This window comes from Schistocerca gregaria, chromosome X (genome assembly GCF_023897955.1).
Source record: "Schistocerca gregaria isolate iqSchGreg1 chromosome X, iqSchGreg1.2, whole genome shotgun sequence".
Taxonomy (NCBI): Eukaryota; Metazoa; Arthropoda; class Insecta; order Orthoptera; family Acrididae; genus Schistocerca; species Schistocerca gregaria.
In genome coordinates this window covers 405,086,927-405,103,441 of record NC_064931.1, presented here as the reverse complement: position 1 = coordinate 405,103,441, position 16,515 = coordinate 405,086,927, and the positions used below count along the sequence as shown (strand labels likewise).

Here is a 16,515-nt window from a genome sequence, read left to right as displayed (position 1 = left end):
CCTTAAGTCGTGTGCTAAATGTCCCGCTGGTATAGAAAGACGTGTATAACCTCAACAACATACTACCATTACCATCAGAAGTGGACGGAACGAGACACATATTTACGTATATTGTCCCAGATAAAGAGCTACTGCTGAATTATGACGCGCAACGTCAATATGCGAAGTTAAATAACGAGCTGTTATATTGTAAGAGGGTATATCAGAGCCTCAGAATATGCAAGCAGGTATTTATACTTTCGTTCACGCATGATCATGAGAAGTATGAGGCTAAGATGCTTCAACCAGTGCGAGAAATTCTGAAGGATTGCGGGCAGAAGCCAGTAGTGTTAAACGAAATTCTGTGGAAACCATTAAGTAATAACGAATGGTCGGTGGTTGTTCCAGTAGACAAAGGCATTACCGCCGTCTGTCATGATGGAAGTCCCACAGACGTGCTCCGAGAGACAGGGAAGATAATGTTTTTAGGTAAATGTCGTGGGTATACGGCTCAGATGATAATACAATCTGAACATATTATACGAACGAATGTCCCCAGTAGTGGTATTTAGCCGAAATTAAGCATCTGCATCTACATCCACATATATACTCCGCTAGCCACCAAGTGGTGTGTGCCGGAGGGCACAATTCGCGCCAAAGTCATAGTTTTCCCTCCTCTGTTACAATCGCAGATCGCGCGAGGGAAAAACGACTATCTGAACACCTCAGTACGAACTCTAATTTCCCTTACCTTTGAGTGGTGATTATTGCACGATTTGAAAGTTGGTGGTAATAATATATGCTCTACATCCTCGGCGAAGATAGGATTTCGGAATTTTAGTGAGCAGCCCCTTCCGTTTAACGAGTCGTCTATCTGCAAGTGTGTCACACTTCAAACGTTCTATGAGATTTGTAACGCTCTCGTGATGGCTAAATCTTGCCCATCATCTTTGGACCCTCTCAATCTCTTGAATCAGACCCAGCTGGTAAGGGTCCCATACAGATGAACTATACTCTAAGACTGGACGGACTAACGCATTGTAAGCAATTTCCTTTGTTGAAGGCCTGCATCGCTTCAGGATTCTACCAACAAACCGCAGTCTATAGAGTTCGCCTTCTCCGTTACTTGTGTAATCGGATCATTCCATTTGAGATCATTTCGAATAGTCACACCCAGATACTTGACGGATATTACCGCTTCCAAAGACTGGGCGTTTATTTTGTACTCTTACATTAATGGAGATTTTCGCCTTGTTACACGCAGTAGGTAACACTAGTATTGAGAGATAGCTGCCAGTCATTACACCACGCATTTATTTTCTGCAAACCCTCATTGATATGTCCACAACTTTAGTGTGCTACTACTTTCCTGTAGACTACAGCATAATCAGCAAACAGTCCAACGCAGATGTCAATACCATCAACCATATTGTTTATGTAAATCGTAAAAAGCAGCTGATCTATTCGCTGCCTTGGGGCACACCTGAAGTTATGCTTATTTCTGTTGAAGTCACCCCATTCAGGACGACATACTGCTCTCTGTCTGTTAGAAAGCTTTCTATCCAACCACATTTATCATCGGACAGACCGTAAGCGCGCACTTTTTGGAGCAAGCGACAGTGCGGAACTCAGTCGAATGCCTTTCGAAAGTCGAGAAACTGTGTCTGAATACAATATATGTTCCATGGTTCTACAAGAAATGGACGTCAGTGAAATCGGCCGGTAATTACGTGCATCCGATTTTCTCCCCTTCTTATAGATTGCTATGACCTGGGCCTTCTTCCAGTCCCGTGGAACTTTCCGCTGTTCCGTTGGTCTCAGAGAGGATGGATAAGAATGGTGCAATATTTGTAGCATAGTCAACATATAATGTTAGGGGGGATACCGTCTGGGCCAGATGCCTTCCTGGCATCTGAGGATAGTTAATAGTGAGAGGAAGAATGTAAGTAAACTTAAGTTGGAACTGCCAATACAACCTACAATAAGGCAGTCAGATGACCCAACAGCCGCAGGACGTAACTTGTATGAGCTACAACGTGGAACTGAATACCAGGAGGAAGTGTCTGTAACAACTTCTCCTTATGCCCTGTCTCTTGCTGGGGTTTGATGGGCTCTGGTGTCTTAATATTATGTTGTCTACGCAAATATTGTAAATGTTGCACAGACTGTTTTAAATTTGCGTGCAAAATAATTAGTAAGGGCTGACGTAGAAAATGTGTGTTAAACACACAATCGTAAATCAGTGTCCAGATACGGATATAGTGAAGAACCGTCCTACGAGAGGCACATCTAAAGACATTGAAGAAAGAATTTTTGACAATTTAGCGCCTACTAGGCACGTTAGAAGAGGTGTTTATCAGGGTGTTAAGACAAAACGGACAAACGCTGAAGAATATCACTGGTGGAAAGTGTGAACAAACTAGAGTGAAATGTCTTCTCCTTCACGAACCGATATTGTAATTACGTTACGAAATGTACCCTAATGTACCAAGTGTAATTTATTTTAAAAGTGATCCTGTACTATACAGGCTATCCCAAACTTTTCGCTGCCAATATCTCTGGAACCACTATAGATATTGGCAAACGGCTTTCAAGGGTATAAATATACGGCAGAGACTCACGAAAGTAAATACTATGAGAATTCTAAACCGTGTGTAAATATTGATTTCAGCAACTTGCGTTTTTTTCAATGGGCACCCCATTTTATTCCATATGCAATCAATAACCTGAGAAATAAAATAATGATGACGTTGGTTCCATCGCAATTCACCAGTTACATCCCGAGAAATTGGAATGCGAAGTTGACGCGTGAAATGAACGAAACTCGCCACTGTTACACTTTCCGCAATGCAAGCGTGACCCGCACATTGTTCGTAATCGCGATGTGATTGACGTACGTATCCTTACTTTCACTGTTATCACGAGACCCGAAAGTAATAATAGGGATTCCTGCCACAAACACTGATATGTACATAACGGTGTCTCTCGTGCGTGAACAATATCAGCCAATGTACGCTGCCCCGTTACACTGCCGAGGTCAACCCATCGCCTCTGCAGTTGTGCACAGAAACGGGCGCAATCGGCGGTCTGTGTGCGAACGACTCATTACGAAGCAGACTGTTCTGCGCGTAAGCGGTACAAACCACCGATGTACTGTACACTGCCGTAATCGTGATATTAATTTACCTGTCCACCCGTTCTGTGTGTTCGACATTGTATTCACAAATGAGGAAATGGTTGACATGATATTAATGTATGGAGAATGTCACCAAACTGGCGCACGTGCGCCTAAGTAATATGCCCAGCGGTACCCTAACAGACGTCATCCGACCCGCCCTACCTTCATAAGTACTATTACAAAGCTTCGTGCGACGGGGCGGTTGTCTCCACGAACGCGGAACCGGAGCAGAGGTGTAACACATGAAGCAGCAGAGGTTGCTGGTCTGGCGGCCGCTGCAATAAACTCTCACGCAAGTATTAGTGGAATGGACAGACAGATGGGAATCATTCGTATAAGCGTGATGCGTATTCTGCACAAGCATAGATACCACCCATATCACGTGGCGCTACATCAAGGTCTCTATGACAACGACGTTCACAATCGCCTGGAATACTGTCACTGGGTTCTACAGCAAGGCCATGACTTTATGCGTAGGTTAGTGTTTACTCATGAGGCAAAACATGCGAAAGTCAACTTACACAATATGTACCACTGGTAACCAGAAAACCCACACTGGATTAGCCAGGTTGAACATCAACATCAGAGGAGTGTCAATGTATGGTCTGGTATTGTAGGACACCATATCACTGGCCCACATTTCACTGATGGCACTCTTCAACCGGCGACAGTACGAGCGGTTCCCGAGTTGTACCTTATCTGGACTGATGTAAGATCTAACCCTTCATTTGCGTCAAATAATGTGGATCCCTGTACAAAACGCCATTGTGGCACGACAAGCGCTTAACCAACAGTTCCCACATCGATTGATTGGACGAGGCAGCCCCGTTCATGGATTTCCAGCACGGTCGCCGGACCTCACTCCTGTGATTTATTTTCTGTGGGGACACGTGAAAGATGTGTATCAGCAGGTTCCAACAACAATGGCAAACACGAAAGCCCGCATTACCACTGCATGCACTGCAATAAAACCACAAACACTGTCAGCCATGAATGGATCCGTGATGGAGCCCGTACAGCAGTGTTGCGAAGCAAATGGCGATCTCTTCGAACATACGTTGTAGCGTTTAGACTGAGACGTGTGATTGCACACTGGCGTACATTTAGTGTATTACGGAGAAGACGTGTGTTTGTTTTGTTGGTACTACTGTATGTTTATGTATGCGTTGCACCAGCTGCAACTGTTCAACTGTGTTGCAGTCATTAAAGATGTTCAGTAACATGTCCTGTACGTGGCATGTACCACTGTGTAATTTATGTACAACTACGTACAAATAGTACTTATCCTCTGTGCGACCCTTTGAGAGCCATTAATTTTGTTTACTCTGGATACCGGTATTTCGTTACCGTAATGTCCATTGCAGTACTGTGGAGAAATTCAATAAAGCACGTGCATGAACATGTACGAGTAAACCGTGTCCTTGTTTTCATTGTGGCTCACTGGACATCCGTATGTTCCCAGGCCATGTACTTGGGGTTGTTCGGGGAAGGAGACCAGACGGCGAGGTCATCGGTCTCGTCGGATTAGGGGAGGATGGGGAAGGAATTCGGCCGTGTCCTTTCAGAAGAACCATCCCGGCATTTGCCTGGAGTGATTTAGGGAAATCACGGAAAACCTAAATCTGGAAGGCCGGACGCGGGATTGAAACGTGGTCCTCCCGAATGAGAGTCCAGCGTCTAACCACTGCGCCACCTCGCTCGGTACCCAGGCCACGTAGTAACAGTGTACATAGCAAAATAGAAGTACAGAGCGTTTCTCGCATCGTAATACATCAGTCACATCGCGATTAAGAGCAGCGTGCGGGTCACCTTTGCATCGCGGGAAGTGCAATAGCGGCGCGTTTCGTTCATTTCACACGTCAACTTCGCGTTCCCATTTCTCGGATGTAATTTACGTATTGCGATGAAACCAACGCCATTATTATTGTGATTCCTCATGTTACTGATTGCGTATGGAATAATAAAGGTATCCATTAAAAAAAAAAACCAATATTTGCACACGGTTTAGAATGTCTCGTAGTATTTACTTTCGTGAGCTGCTGCCGTACATTCATACCCGTGAAAGCCGTTTGTCAGTATCTATTGTGGTTCCAGAAATATTGGCAGTGAAAAGTGCAGGTGAGATACCCTGTGTATACCCAACCTACCAGAAATGAGAATTGGTAGAATAATACGAAATGTCTCGTACTGTAAAATAAAACTTATCTTATTCCAGGTATTAGAATATGTACCACTAATAGTAAGCGTAAAATGTAAAATTGTAAATGTTTCTCTTACACGAAAAGATTGATTTATATGTATTTCTGTCTTGGCAGTAGTAAAGTAAATGTATGTGTTACCCAATTAATGAAATAAAATTTGTGATAAGCCTTGTACAAAAATTTGTAGTCACTTAAGGCAGCGCCTACAAATTTTTCCCTGAGGGGGTGGGGGGAGCGGGAGGTATCGCATAATTTAAAAAAAAAAAATTACAACGCCTGAAAGGCAACAGAACAGCAGACAGAACGAATAATTTTTCTAACGAGAAGCCAAAGTAAAAGCGTTGGTTGCAGATGTTAAGGAGACACACATGTTGAGACCCGAGGCACGGCAGTGCATTGGCGGTGACCATACATGGTGTCTGGACGCGCCAACGTGGAAGGCGAAGTAACCCGTGCGAGAAGTCAGTATAGACAATGGTCCACGAGGGATGTTCGTGTAGGGCAGGCCTGGGGCCTGGACTTTTAGTATTCGCTCTGGCTCTGCTCGTGTTCATACTTAGCCGTGTACCTCCCTTCATGAGATTTTGCAATTAGGAGTAGTGTACTTTCATTCGAGTTGTCATCCAATTCTTGCTCAGACGAGCAATTAAAGATTACGGTTATCCAAGTCTTGCCTTTGCTTGATTATTTCCCGACCGAATTCCATAACTCTTTCAAACTTCCAGTTAGCCATCTCCACGTTAGCTGACTGGGCAGACCACCTCTAGTCTTCAACTGCACTGAGTGTCTAGAACGCTCGCTGGATCCGATAGGAGGTTCGGCGCGGCTGCTTCGTGCGCCTGCCGTGACGAACCATTTTGCTTACGTTTATATGGTAACGTCTCAGCGTTGTTGATGTGTTGGACTACTACATCTTCGTCAGTGTTGCGGCAGCCGTTTGAACTTGGTGGACGAAAGCTTACACCGCAGCTGGTTGTCAGAGATCGTCCTTCGCAGTATGGGCTGTAGTGAGTGCCATAACGGGTGTCGTCCGAAATCTCCAACTGACCCGCATTTGCCTTATGCGATTAGGTGAGAGCACCGAAAACCTTTAACTGGAAGCCTGGGAGTAGATTTGAACCACAATCCTACCAAACAGGAGCCCAGTGTCTAAACCTCTGTGCTACTCACTAGGTAAGCGCCACCACAGAGCTTTTATCAGGCAGAACTAAAAATTTCAACGACTTTAACTTTTAAGATTTTTTATATGGGTTCATTCCCAAACAAGTTACGTCTTCTGAGAACGCTAAGTGATGGTGCATAAGCAGTGACACTTAACCCTGGAAAACGCAAAAGCGCGTACATCACTGGCAAACGTTTCTCGGGGCTTCTTGGACGTGTTTTGTGTAGCACACAAGAAACTGAGAAACTGCACAGTTTCTTCGAATGTGGAAGTCCAGGACGCTGTTCAAGAGAGGGAGGAAGCCGTAAAAATATTTTTTGTCCACATTTTTCACTATGAGACATGACTTTCAACACGGCCGCTACATTTGGCTAATGATTGTGCTCACATTTCCGTTAAGAGTCTGTCGTACTTTTTCTGTACAATGTAACTGAACCTTCCTGGCTGGCTTTTTTACCAAGAAGAAACAGGCCAGGAACAAAGTTGTCTTTCGCCAGCATTACACTGGCTAAGGCAAAGTTCCGTGGAAGTAAAGGCCTTGCAGGTACTTTCAATGTTAGAAAAAATTAGGTCATGGCACACATCGCTTCAAGGTAGAAGTTTCATTGTAGATGCAACGAACTGTTATGGCTGGTTTTCCTGTTTCAGAGAAAAACTGATTGATTGAGGGGAGATGGTTATGGGACGAAACGGCTAAGTCGTAATTCCCACAATTCCAAAGTTACTTGCATTAAAGAGAAGGTTTGCTAAAAGTGGATGAATCCAGTCAGAGGGGTCAAATTATAAAGCGGAGAAGTTAAAACACACACAGTAGAAGGTATAAAAGAGTAAGCCAAATCTAAAAACTGGAAAAATAAAGGGACAAAAAAAGGATCTTTGCATGGGGGAGCGGTCATGGGTCCAAGACCTAGGAAACATGAAGAGGGGCCACAATCACAACCACTCTGCCCCTGCTCCATGAGTAAAGCAAAATTTAAATCTTAAAACAAAAACCACTTAAACGTACGAAACTGAGGACCAATTCAACCACCCATGAATCGTTTGCTAATGTTGAAGACAAGGAGTCTTGAAGGCTATACATAGTATAAAGGATAAAAAAAAAAAGGAGACACTCCACCGGAAAAAAAAAAGGTTCAGATGGCTCTGAGCACTTTGGGACTTAACATCTGAGGTCATCAGTCTCCTAGAAGTTAGAGCTACTTAAACATAACTAACCTAAGGACATCACACACATCCATACCCGAGGCAGGATTCGAAGCTGCGACCGTAGCAGCAGCGCGGTTCCAGACTGTAGCGCCTAGAACCGCCTGGCCGGCGAATGGATTAACAAATTACCATTAATCATTACGTCAAATATTTAGCATGATAATAAGTAGAATTATGAAGTTGTAAGAAAAGTGTATTGCAGTCCACGATCGATATGGCAGAGCCGGCCGGAGTGGCCGTGCGGTTCTAGGCGCTGCAGTCTGGAACCGAGCGACCGCTACAGTCGCAGGTCCGAATCCTGCCTCGGGCATGGATGTGTGAGATGTCCTTAGGTTAGTTAGGTTTAATTAGTTCCAAGTCCTAGGCGACTGATGACCTCAGAAGTTAATTCGCATAGTGCTCAGAGCCATTTGAGCCAAATGGCAGATACTGGGAAACAAGAGTTTGTCTACAGGAGATATAGCATGCAGAACACTAGCACATCCCGTAACTGCATGCTGCTGACGTCGATGATATCCATATCACATCAGACTAATGGGGAGGGACATCAAGTGTATACCAAGGACTGACCGCCACAGCCACGTTTCAATGGCGTGAAAGTAACAGAAATGTAAAAAAAAAAAAAGTCTAACCGCAGGCACTCGTTAAGACAGACGCCGTATATCTTGCGGAAAGCTGCACAAAAAAATTCAACAATCTTCTTTCTGGGCACAATTTACGATGATCATTAATCCCGGTGGGTAGAGATATTGCATAAAAAAATCAGGCACCTACCAGCTCGGACATCTGAGAATGCAACAGGAACACACCCTCATACACATTACAATAGAAAATACCCTCCGTCATACGCTTTACAAATATTCGCAGACTATAGATGTACACGTAACAGAATTAAGAATTTCATGGTATTTTGTGTAGCAGTAGTGTAAGAAGGAAGGAAGGAAGGACGGAATGAAAATTGGTGTCAAAGTTCCATCGACAAAGTCATCAGGAGCTGCGCTCGGACTCTTATTGGGGAAGGAAACTGTCCGAGGCCATTCGAAAGAACCATCCTGGCATAGACATTATTTAATCTACTGAAAACGTGTAAAACATATTTGCCAGGCCAGAAGTGGAGAAATTGCGTGCTTCCAATACAAGTACTGTCTTAGCAGTTCGCTATCTCGCACGGTTAGATCATTCGTGCTTGCAGGAAGAAGAGCGAATAAAAAAGTATATTAGCTGAAGTAGTCACGTTCGTACGCTCTAAACCAACGATATTGTTGAGTCCTCTTCCGCTCTCGCGAATCTTTCCTGCCGCACGACAAGGGCCCGCCTTATTCGGCAGGAATCATTCGTCAGTTTCTAGCTGCACCATCCACTTTAGACACCTGGTTTTACACATCCGGGTTACTGTGTCCCACCTAAACTGAAATGTAACTGACGAGTTAAACGAACGACACAACAGATACCGAAGGCTTTGACCGACAAACTAGAGATCATTCTGAAGGATGAATTGTCTGGGGCCTTTGAGAAAGTGGAAAGTCGCAATGAGAAATACACTCCTGGAAATTGAAATAAGAACACCGTGAATTCATTGTCCCAGGAAGGGGAAACTTTATTGATACATCACATGATCACACTGACAGAACCACAGGCACATACACACAGGCAACAGAGCATGCACAATGTCGGCACTAGTACAGTGTATATCCACCTTTCGCAGCAATGCAGGCTGCTATTCTCCCATGGAGACGATCGTAGAGTTGCTGGATGTAGTCCTGTGGAACGGCTTGCCATGCCATTTCCACCTGGCGCCTCAGTTGGACCAGCGTTCGTGCTGGACGTGCAGACCGCGTGAGACGACGCTTCATCCAGTCCCAAACATGCTCAATGCGGGACAGATCCGGAGATCATGCTGGCCAGGGTAGTTGACTTACACCTTCTAGAGCACGTTGGGTGGCACGGCATACATGCGGACGTGCACTGTCCTGTTGGAACAGCAAGTTCCCTTGCCGGTCTAGGAATGGTAGAACGATGGGTTCGATGACGGTTTGGATGTACCGTGCACTATTCAGTGTCCCCTCGACGATCACCAGAGGTGTACGGCCAGTGTAGGAGATCGCTCCCCCACCATGATGCTGAGTGTTGGCCCTGTGTGCCTCGGTCGTATGCAGTCCTGATTGAGGCGCTCACCTGCACGGCGCCAAACACGCATACGACCATCATTGGCACCAAGGCAGAAGCGACTCTCATCGCTGAAGACGACACGTCTCCATTCGTCCCTCCAATCACGCCTGTCGCAACACCACTGGAGGCGGGCTGCACGATGTTGGGGCGTGAGCGGAAGACGGCCTAACGGTGTGCGGGACCGTAGCCCAGCTTCATGGAGATGGTTGCGAATGGTCCTCGCCGATACCCCAGGAGCAACAGTGTCCCTAATTTGCTGGGAAGTGGCGGTGCGTTCCCCTACGGCACTGCGTAGGATCCTACGGTCTTGGCGTGCATCCGTGCGTCGCTGCGGTCCGGTCCCAGGTCGACGGACACGTGCACCTTCCGCCGACCACTGGCGACAACATCGATGTACTGTGGAGACCTCACGCCCCACGTGTTGAGCAATTCGGCGGTACGTCCACCTGGCCTCCCGCATGCCCACTATACACCCTCGCTCAAAGTCCGTCAACTGCACATACGGTTCACGTCCACGCTGTCGCGGCATGCTACCAGTGTTAAAGACTGCGATGGAGCTCCCTATGCCACGGCAAACTGGCTGACACTGACGGCGGCGGTGCACAAATGCTGCGCAGCTAGCGCCATTCGACGGCCAACACCGCGGTTCCTGGTGTGTCCGCTGTGCCGTGCGTGTGATCATTGCTCGCAGTGTCCGGAGCAAGTATGGTGGGTCTGACACACCGGTGTCAATGTGTTCTTTTTTCCATTTCCAGGAGTGTACATCTCGTTACATGTATCCTATTATGTGTAAATTATCTCCATACGACGTGGCGCGCTATTTTGGTGGCATCACAAACGTCTCACACTGATGTGCCTTCGGACGGTTGGAGTATGGCACGGGTCAAGAGGCAATGTGCCTACAAGGCCGTCGGGGCGCGTAGAAGGAGAGAGATATTTGAGTTTACCTGATCACAGTATTTCTCCCTTCCTCCCAACTATTCTTCTTCCCACGTCCTCTTTAGCGATGGACATGACCGGTAGCAATGTTTATCGAAATCTCTCCCACAGCGAACAGCTGCAGCACTAGATGCGAGCTCAAGTCACTTCCTTACAAAATGCTCCCTGTAACGTGTCCATAAGCTATGGATGACACACTGCATAGGCTACTGCAGCAATACGACCGAAATTCCATCCTTTTTGGATCGAACAGACCACCCTGGCAACTTGTACTGCATTAAGATGTCTCGTTGCATTGGATGTGCTTGGTTGAATACAACGTTCATCAATAACAACTGCCATCTGTGTACCTCAACCCTGCCGCAATGACTGAGCGGCCTTAGGCGCTTCAGTGCGGAACCGCGCGACTGCTACGGTCGAAGGTTAGAATCCTGCCTCAGGCATGGATGTGTGTGATGTTCTTAGGTTAGTTAGGTTTAAGTAGTTCTAAGTTCTAGGGGACTGATGACCACTGCAGTTAAGTCCCATAGTGCTCAGAGCCATTTGAACCAATTTTTTGTGTACCTCACTAGAAAACACGGACACCGAAACTCACTTCCTTTTGATACGTCATCATACACTGCAACGTACAAACAACCACTAGATGGCGAGTATTTTTTATTGTAGCCTACACCGAAAGCGATTATCAGAAACCATGCAGTAAGTCCATAGATACCGCGTATGTTGAGTCCCATAGTGGTAAGTGCCATTTGAACCACAGATACCGCCTGGATCAAAACAGATTTAACGTACCGCTCGTCGATATACGTGTTCCCCTTATTCTTTTGAACTGTGTAAATTGTTGCCTGTACATCTACATCGTAATAGTGTGTGGCGGAGGATACTTTCGGTATCACTATCTGATCCCTCCAACCCTGTTCCACTTGCGATTAGTGCGTGGGAAGAATTATTGTCGGTAAGCCTCTGTACTGGTTCTAATTTCTCGAATTTTCTCCATGTGGTCAATACGCGAGGTGTATGTGGGGAGAAGTAATATGTTGCCTGACTCCTCCTGAAAAGTGCTGTCCCGAAATTTCAGTGGTCTCTCCGTGATGCACAACGCCTCTCTTGTAACGTCTGCCAGTGGAGGTTGTTTAGCATCTCCGTAACGCTCTCTCGCCAGCTGAAATATCCCGTGACTGAAGGCGCCGCTCTTCGTTGGATCTTCTCTATCTCCTCTATCAGTCCTACTTGATAGGGATCCCAGATAGACTAACAATGCTCAAGAATCAAGCGAACAAGCACCTTATAAGCCAATTCTTTCGCGGCTGAGTTACATTTCCTGAAGATTCTTCCGATGAATCTGAAACTGGTGTCTGCTTTTCCCACTATCTGTTTTATATGGTCATTCCACTTAAGGTCGCTCTGGATAGTTACGCCTCGATATTTCACGGCAGACGCTGACTCCAGCTGTTTGCCAACAGCAACGGTCCTACCACACTTCCCTGTGGTACTCCGAATTTACCTTTACCTCTGTCGATTTAGTTCCGTTAAGAGCGTCGTGTTGAGTTCTATCAGCAAGAAAGTCTTGAATCCAATCTGACGTCTGCTCCGATACTCCGTAAGCTTTTTTTTTTAATTTTTTTTTATAGTAAACGGCAATGTGGGACGGTGTCAAATGCCTTACTGAAGTCAAGGAACACGGCATCAGTCTGAGCGACGTTGTTCACTGTGCTGCCGATCTCATGGAGGAACACAGCGAGCCGAGTTTCGTAGGATCTCTGCGGAATCCATGTCGATTTTTATAGAGGAGCTGTTTATTTTCCAAAAACATCATAATTCTTTAGCATCAAACATGTTCCATAATTCTACAACAGACTGACGTCAACGATATAGGTCTATAACTGTGTGGATCTGTCTTACAGCCTTTCTTAAAAAACGAGAATGACCTGCGCTGTTTTCCAGTCGTTAGGCACATTTCGTTGTTCAAGCGATCCACGATAAATTACTGCTAGAAAGGGAGCAACTTCTTTCGCAGAATCTCTATGGAATCTTATAGGTATCTCACCTGCTCCCGAAGCCTTTCCACTAATAAGCAATTGTAGCTGATTTTCAATTCCGTGACCAGTTATCTCAGTATCTTGCCATTTCGACGTTCGCACGACGACTGAAAGGAGGGACAGTTACGATCTTCCGCGGTGAAAAAACTTAGAGAGAAGGACGAAATAATCAGTTCGGAAAACCTGTTACTTTCCGTTTCGGTGCCGGTGTGGTCGATGAGAGAATGAAGAGTTGATTTTGACCCCTTTACTGATTTTACATGCGACCAAAATCTCTTAGGGTTTTTCTTAGGTCGGTTGACAACGTCTTACTTTCGAATTCACTGAACGCTTCTCTCATTGCTTTCCTTACGCCCATTTTCGCTTCGTTCAGCTTTTGTTTGGCAGCTAGCTGTTTTTACTTCTCTTGAATCTGAGATGAAGTGCTCTTTGTTTACGTAGCGTTTTTCTAACACGGCTTTTAAACCAGGGTGATCTTTCCCATCCATTAAAACCTTACTAGGAACATACTTATCTAGGGCATATTGAACAATGTCTTCGAATTTTTTTCCATTTGTTCATCACATCTTCGGCCTCATCACCGAATATTTGATGCTGACTGCTGAGATATTCTGAAATTTGTATCCTGTCACCCTTGCTGAGCAAATATATCTTCCTACCTTTCTTAACATTCCTTGTAGGACCCGTTGTCATAGATGCTGTCACAGCCTTATGATCACTGATACCTCCCTCTACGTTAACTGATTCGAGAAGTTCAGGTCTGTCTGTTGCCAGGTGGTCTAAGACGTTACCCTCACGAGGTGGTTCTCTACCTATCTGCTCAAGGTAATTTTCGGACTAGACATCCAGAACAATGTCCCTGCCCCTGGCACCAGTTTTGATGGCATAATACTCCGATTCTATAACTGGCAACTTGAAGTCACCCCCTATTACAACGGCATGGACACGAAAACTAATAATGATATTTTGCAAGCTCTGTCTGAAGCGCTCTACAATTAAGATCCTGGCCCAGGTAGTCTGTAAAATCATCCGATCATCATTTTTGACTATTCTTTTATACTCAATTCACCCAGATTAATTCAAATTCTGAACCCGTGATAACCTCGCTAGATTTCATCGATTTTTTTTTACTGCAATAAACACGCCGCCACCGTTGGCGACTAACCTATCCTTACGATAAACATACCAGTCTGAACTTAGGCTTTCGTTGTCACTGACGTCTGGCTCCAACCAGCTTTCTGTTCCGAATAGTATCTGTGAATTATATAAATCCTTCCGTGCGAGCTTCGAGCTTTGATTTCCATTAAGTTGTTCATTGTCCCTATTCAGGTATGAGCCAACAAAATACGAGTATTTTGGCATTCTGAGGACAAAGTCGGTGATAGAAATTTCATGAATTGATTTCGTCGCATCTAAAAATGCCTTCGTTTTAATTATTGCTATCCCAACTAGCTGATGATCACCTTGACACATCCTCCCCTACTTCTCTTTCCTTTCAACTTTTTCGATGTCCTTTGTCAATCCCACACCACGCAGAATACCGCAGAAGAGGGCAAACAAGCTTCCCAATAAAAAGTTCTGTAGCACTGAATGAAAAAAGTTACCATAAATGATTACACATACCTTATGCCACTTTGTTTCAATATGACCCCAGGATTAACTTAAAACACTATGACCGCCTCAAGTGTTACTACACACAATGGTATGGAGCAGATCAGTGGTTCCTTCAGCACCGTCCAGTTCACACCGTTAAGGTGACTAGCTCAGTGAGAAAGTAGGTGTAGAATGTTATATTCCCGCCACACTGTTTCACTTGACACTGTGCTCTCTCCGATTAATAGTCAAGGTCTTGGTTATCACGCCGAAAAAATGATGTTATGTAATTAGTTATTTGTTTATTGCAGGGATGTGTCCTCAATTCCGGACGCCTACAAATTCTCGTGCCACGGACAGTAGTAGCACAATGCTTGATCGAAAGCAAGATGGAGCACTTTGTTCATGAAGTGGAGTATCGTTTGGTAATTCATTTTCAATAGCAGCGGAAATGTTACAGGCATGTTAGGTCAATTCAGACGGCTAAAGAAGCCCTGTGGATTGGCTTGGCACAGCTGTCTCCTAAACCCCCAGACCCCTTTTTCTGTATTTTTAAAAAAGGTTTAGATCCTACACCGCAAGAGACTGTCAACCTGCAACTAACGTGTACCATCAACAAAAGAGAAAGGATAACATGAAGGTGGGGCAAAGGGAGGAAATTAACTACTGAAAATGGTTGTACTTACATTTTCTTCCACTGTTTTCTTGATTTTTGCACTTGCTTCGCTCACTGTTTTTCCAGCCTTATTCACAGCAGAGAAAAGGAAGCTTCCTATGGATTTGGCGCCTTGCAAAGCTTTAGTTGAGACTGAAAGGAAGAGAATTCAGACATTATACACTATTAATTGAGAATAAAAAAGATGATGGTTAAAATATGAACAAATTTTTGTACAACTTTCAAAACATTTCTTCAATGGCAAGTACCATCAATTGCATTGTTTAAGTCCAAAGTGTTATACACGCGTGTGTGTGTGCGTGCGTATTTGTTTTGGCCGCAGGTTCGAACGCTGAAGTCTGGAAAAACTAATTGACGAAGACACTATCGTTGGAAATTTCGAACCCATTTGGAACCTATCAACTATATGGTAAATACCTTCAGTTTAGCAGTCAAGAAGTGGGGGCAAACACTCGCAATAAGATAATCGGGACTGACAACGATCTCAGCGTGCGAAAAAAAAGCGTTGACCAAAACAACATACTACGTGGTAAAGTAACCAGTCTCAATACGACAGTAAAAAGATTGTGGTACAGAGCAGCTTCATAATTTTAATATGCAACTTTGCAATTCTTCATCTCTTAAAAGGTTTTTGCAACTTTTTACGATGATGTTGTGTATACTGAGTGTTACAGTAATTTTATTATTTGCAATTATTTTGTTTGAATTTTATCCGTTTCTCTTGTTCGCGTTGTCAGCAATATTCTATATTTCTGAACTGCTCTTCCAGAACCCAGTACCAATTATAGGTTAGAGGGGAAAAAACTCAATTTCCAATATTTCGCGTAGTTATTGACCGAAATAAAGAAATTTAAAATAGCGTCATAATCAACCCCATGAAGAGATATACTCTTATGTCAACAGTTTAACACAAAAAGGCAGCTACTACAGGTAGAAACCGCACTTCTCTCTAACACCCGAATCTCCAGATGTCAGACACTCAGATCAGTACTAAATGTTGTAGGTCAATAGACTATACACCAAAATACTGATTTATTTAATGCTATGTGCTGTCGCCCCGTAGAACATGCGTAAACGGTAAGTAAAAGCAACACCTGAACTCCGGAGCACACGAAAAACATTCAGAGTTTGGAGCAATGCTTTTTAGGCAGTCTGCTTTCGCTTCCCTAGTTCAACGTTATGTACTTATTATGCATATTATTTTGTTTACTACTACTCATGTAACACTTTCAAGAATAATACAGTAAAAAAAAAATATCATTGGGGTTCAAACCAAATATCCCAGGTACGATGATCTGACATTCGTTACGTATTAGTTACAGTTATGCTTTTTTCCTGTGCTCTGCAAATCTGGCGTTATTTTAATTAACGTT

At 44.5% G+C, this 16,515-nt stretch overlaps 1 protein-coding gene across 10 annotated transcripts in view; it reads right to left on the bottom strand.

Annotated features, from left to right (window-relative positions):
- The window catches only part of LOC126297640 (synapse-associated protein of 47 kDa-like), a 325,546-nt gene that overhangs the window by 84,085 nt on the left and 224,946 nt on the right, over positions 1 to 16,515 (bottom strand). For all 10 annotated transcript variants that reach the window (XM_049988670.1, XM_049988666.1, XM_049988665.1 and 7 more), the window contains exon 4: positions 15,153 to 15,274. In XM_049988670.1, the coding sequence (XP_049844627.1) occupies positions 15,153 to 15,274 (122 nt within the window). The remainder of the gene's footprint in view (positions 1 to 15,152; positions 15,275 to 16,515) is intronic.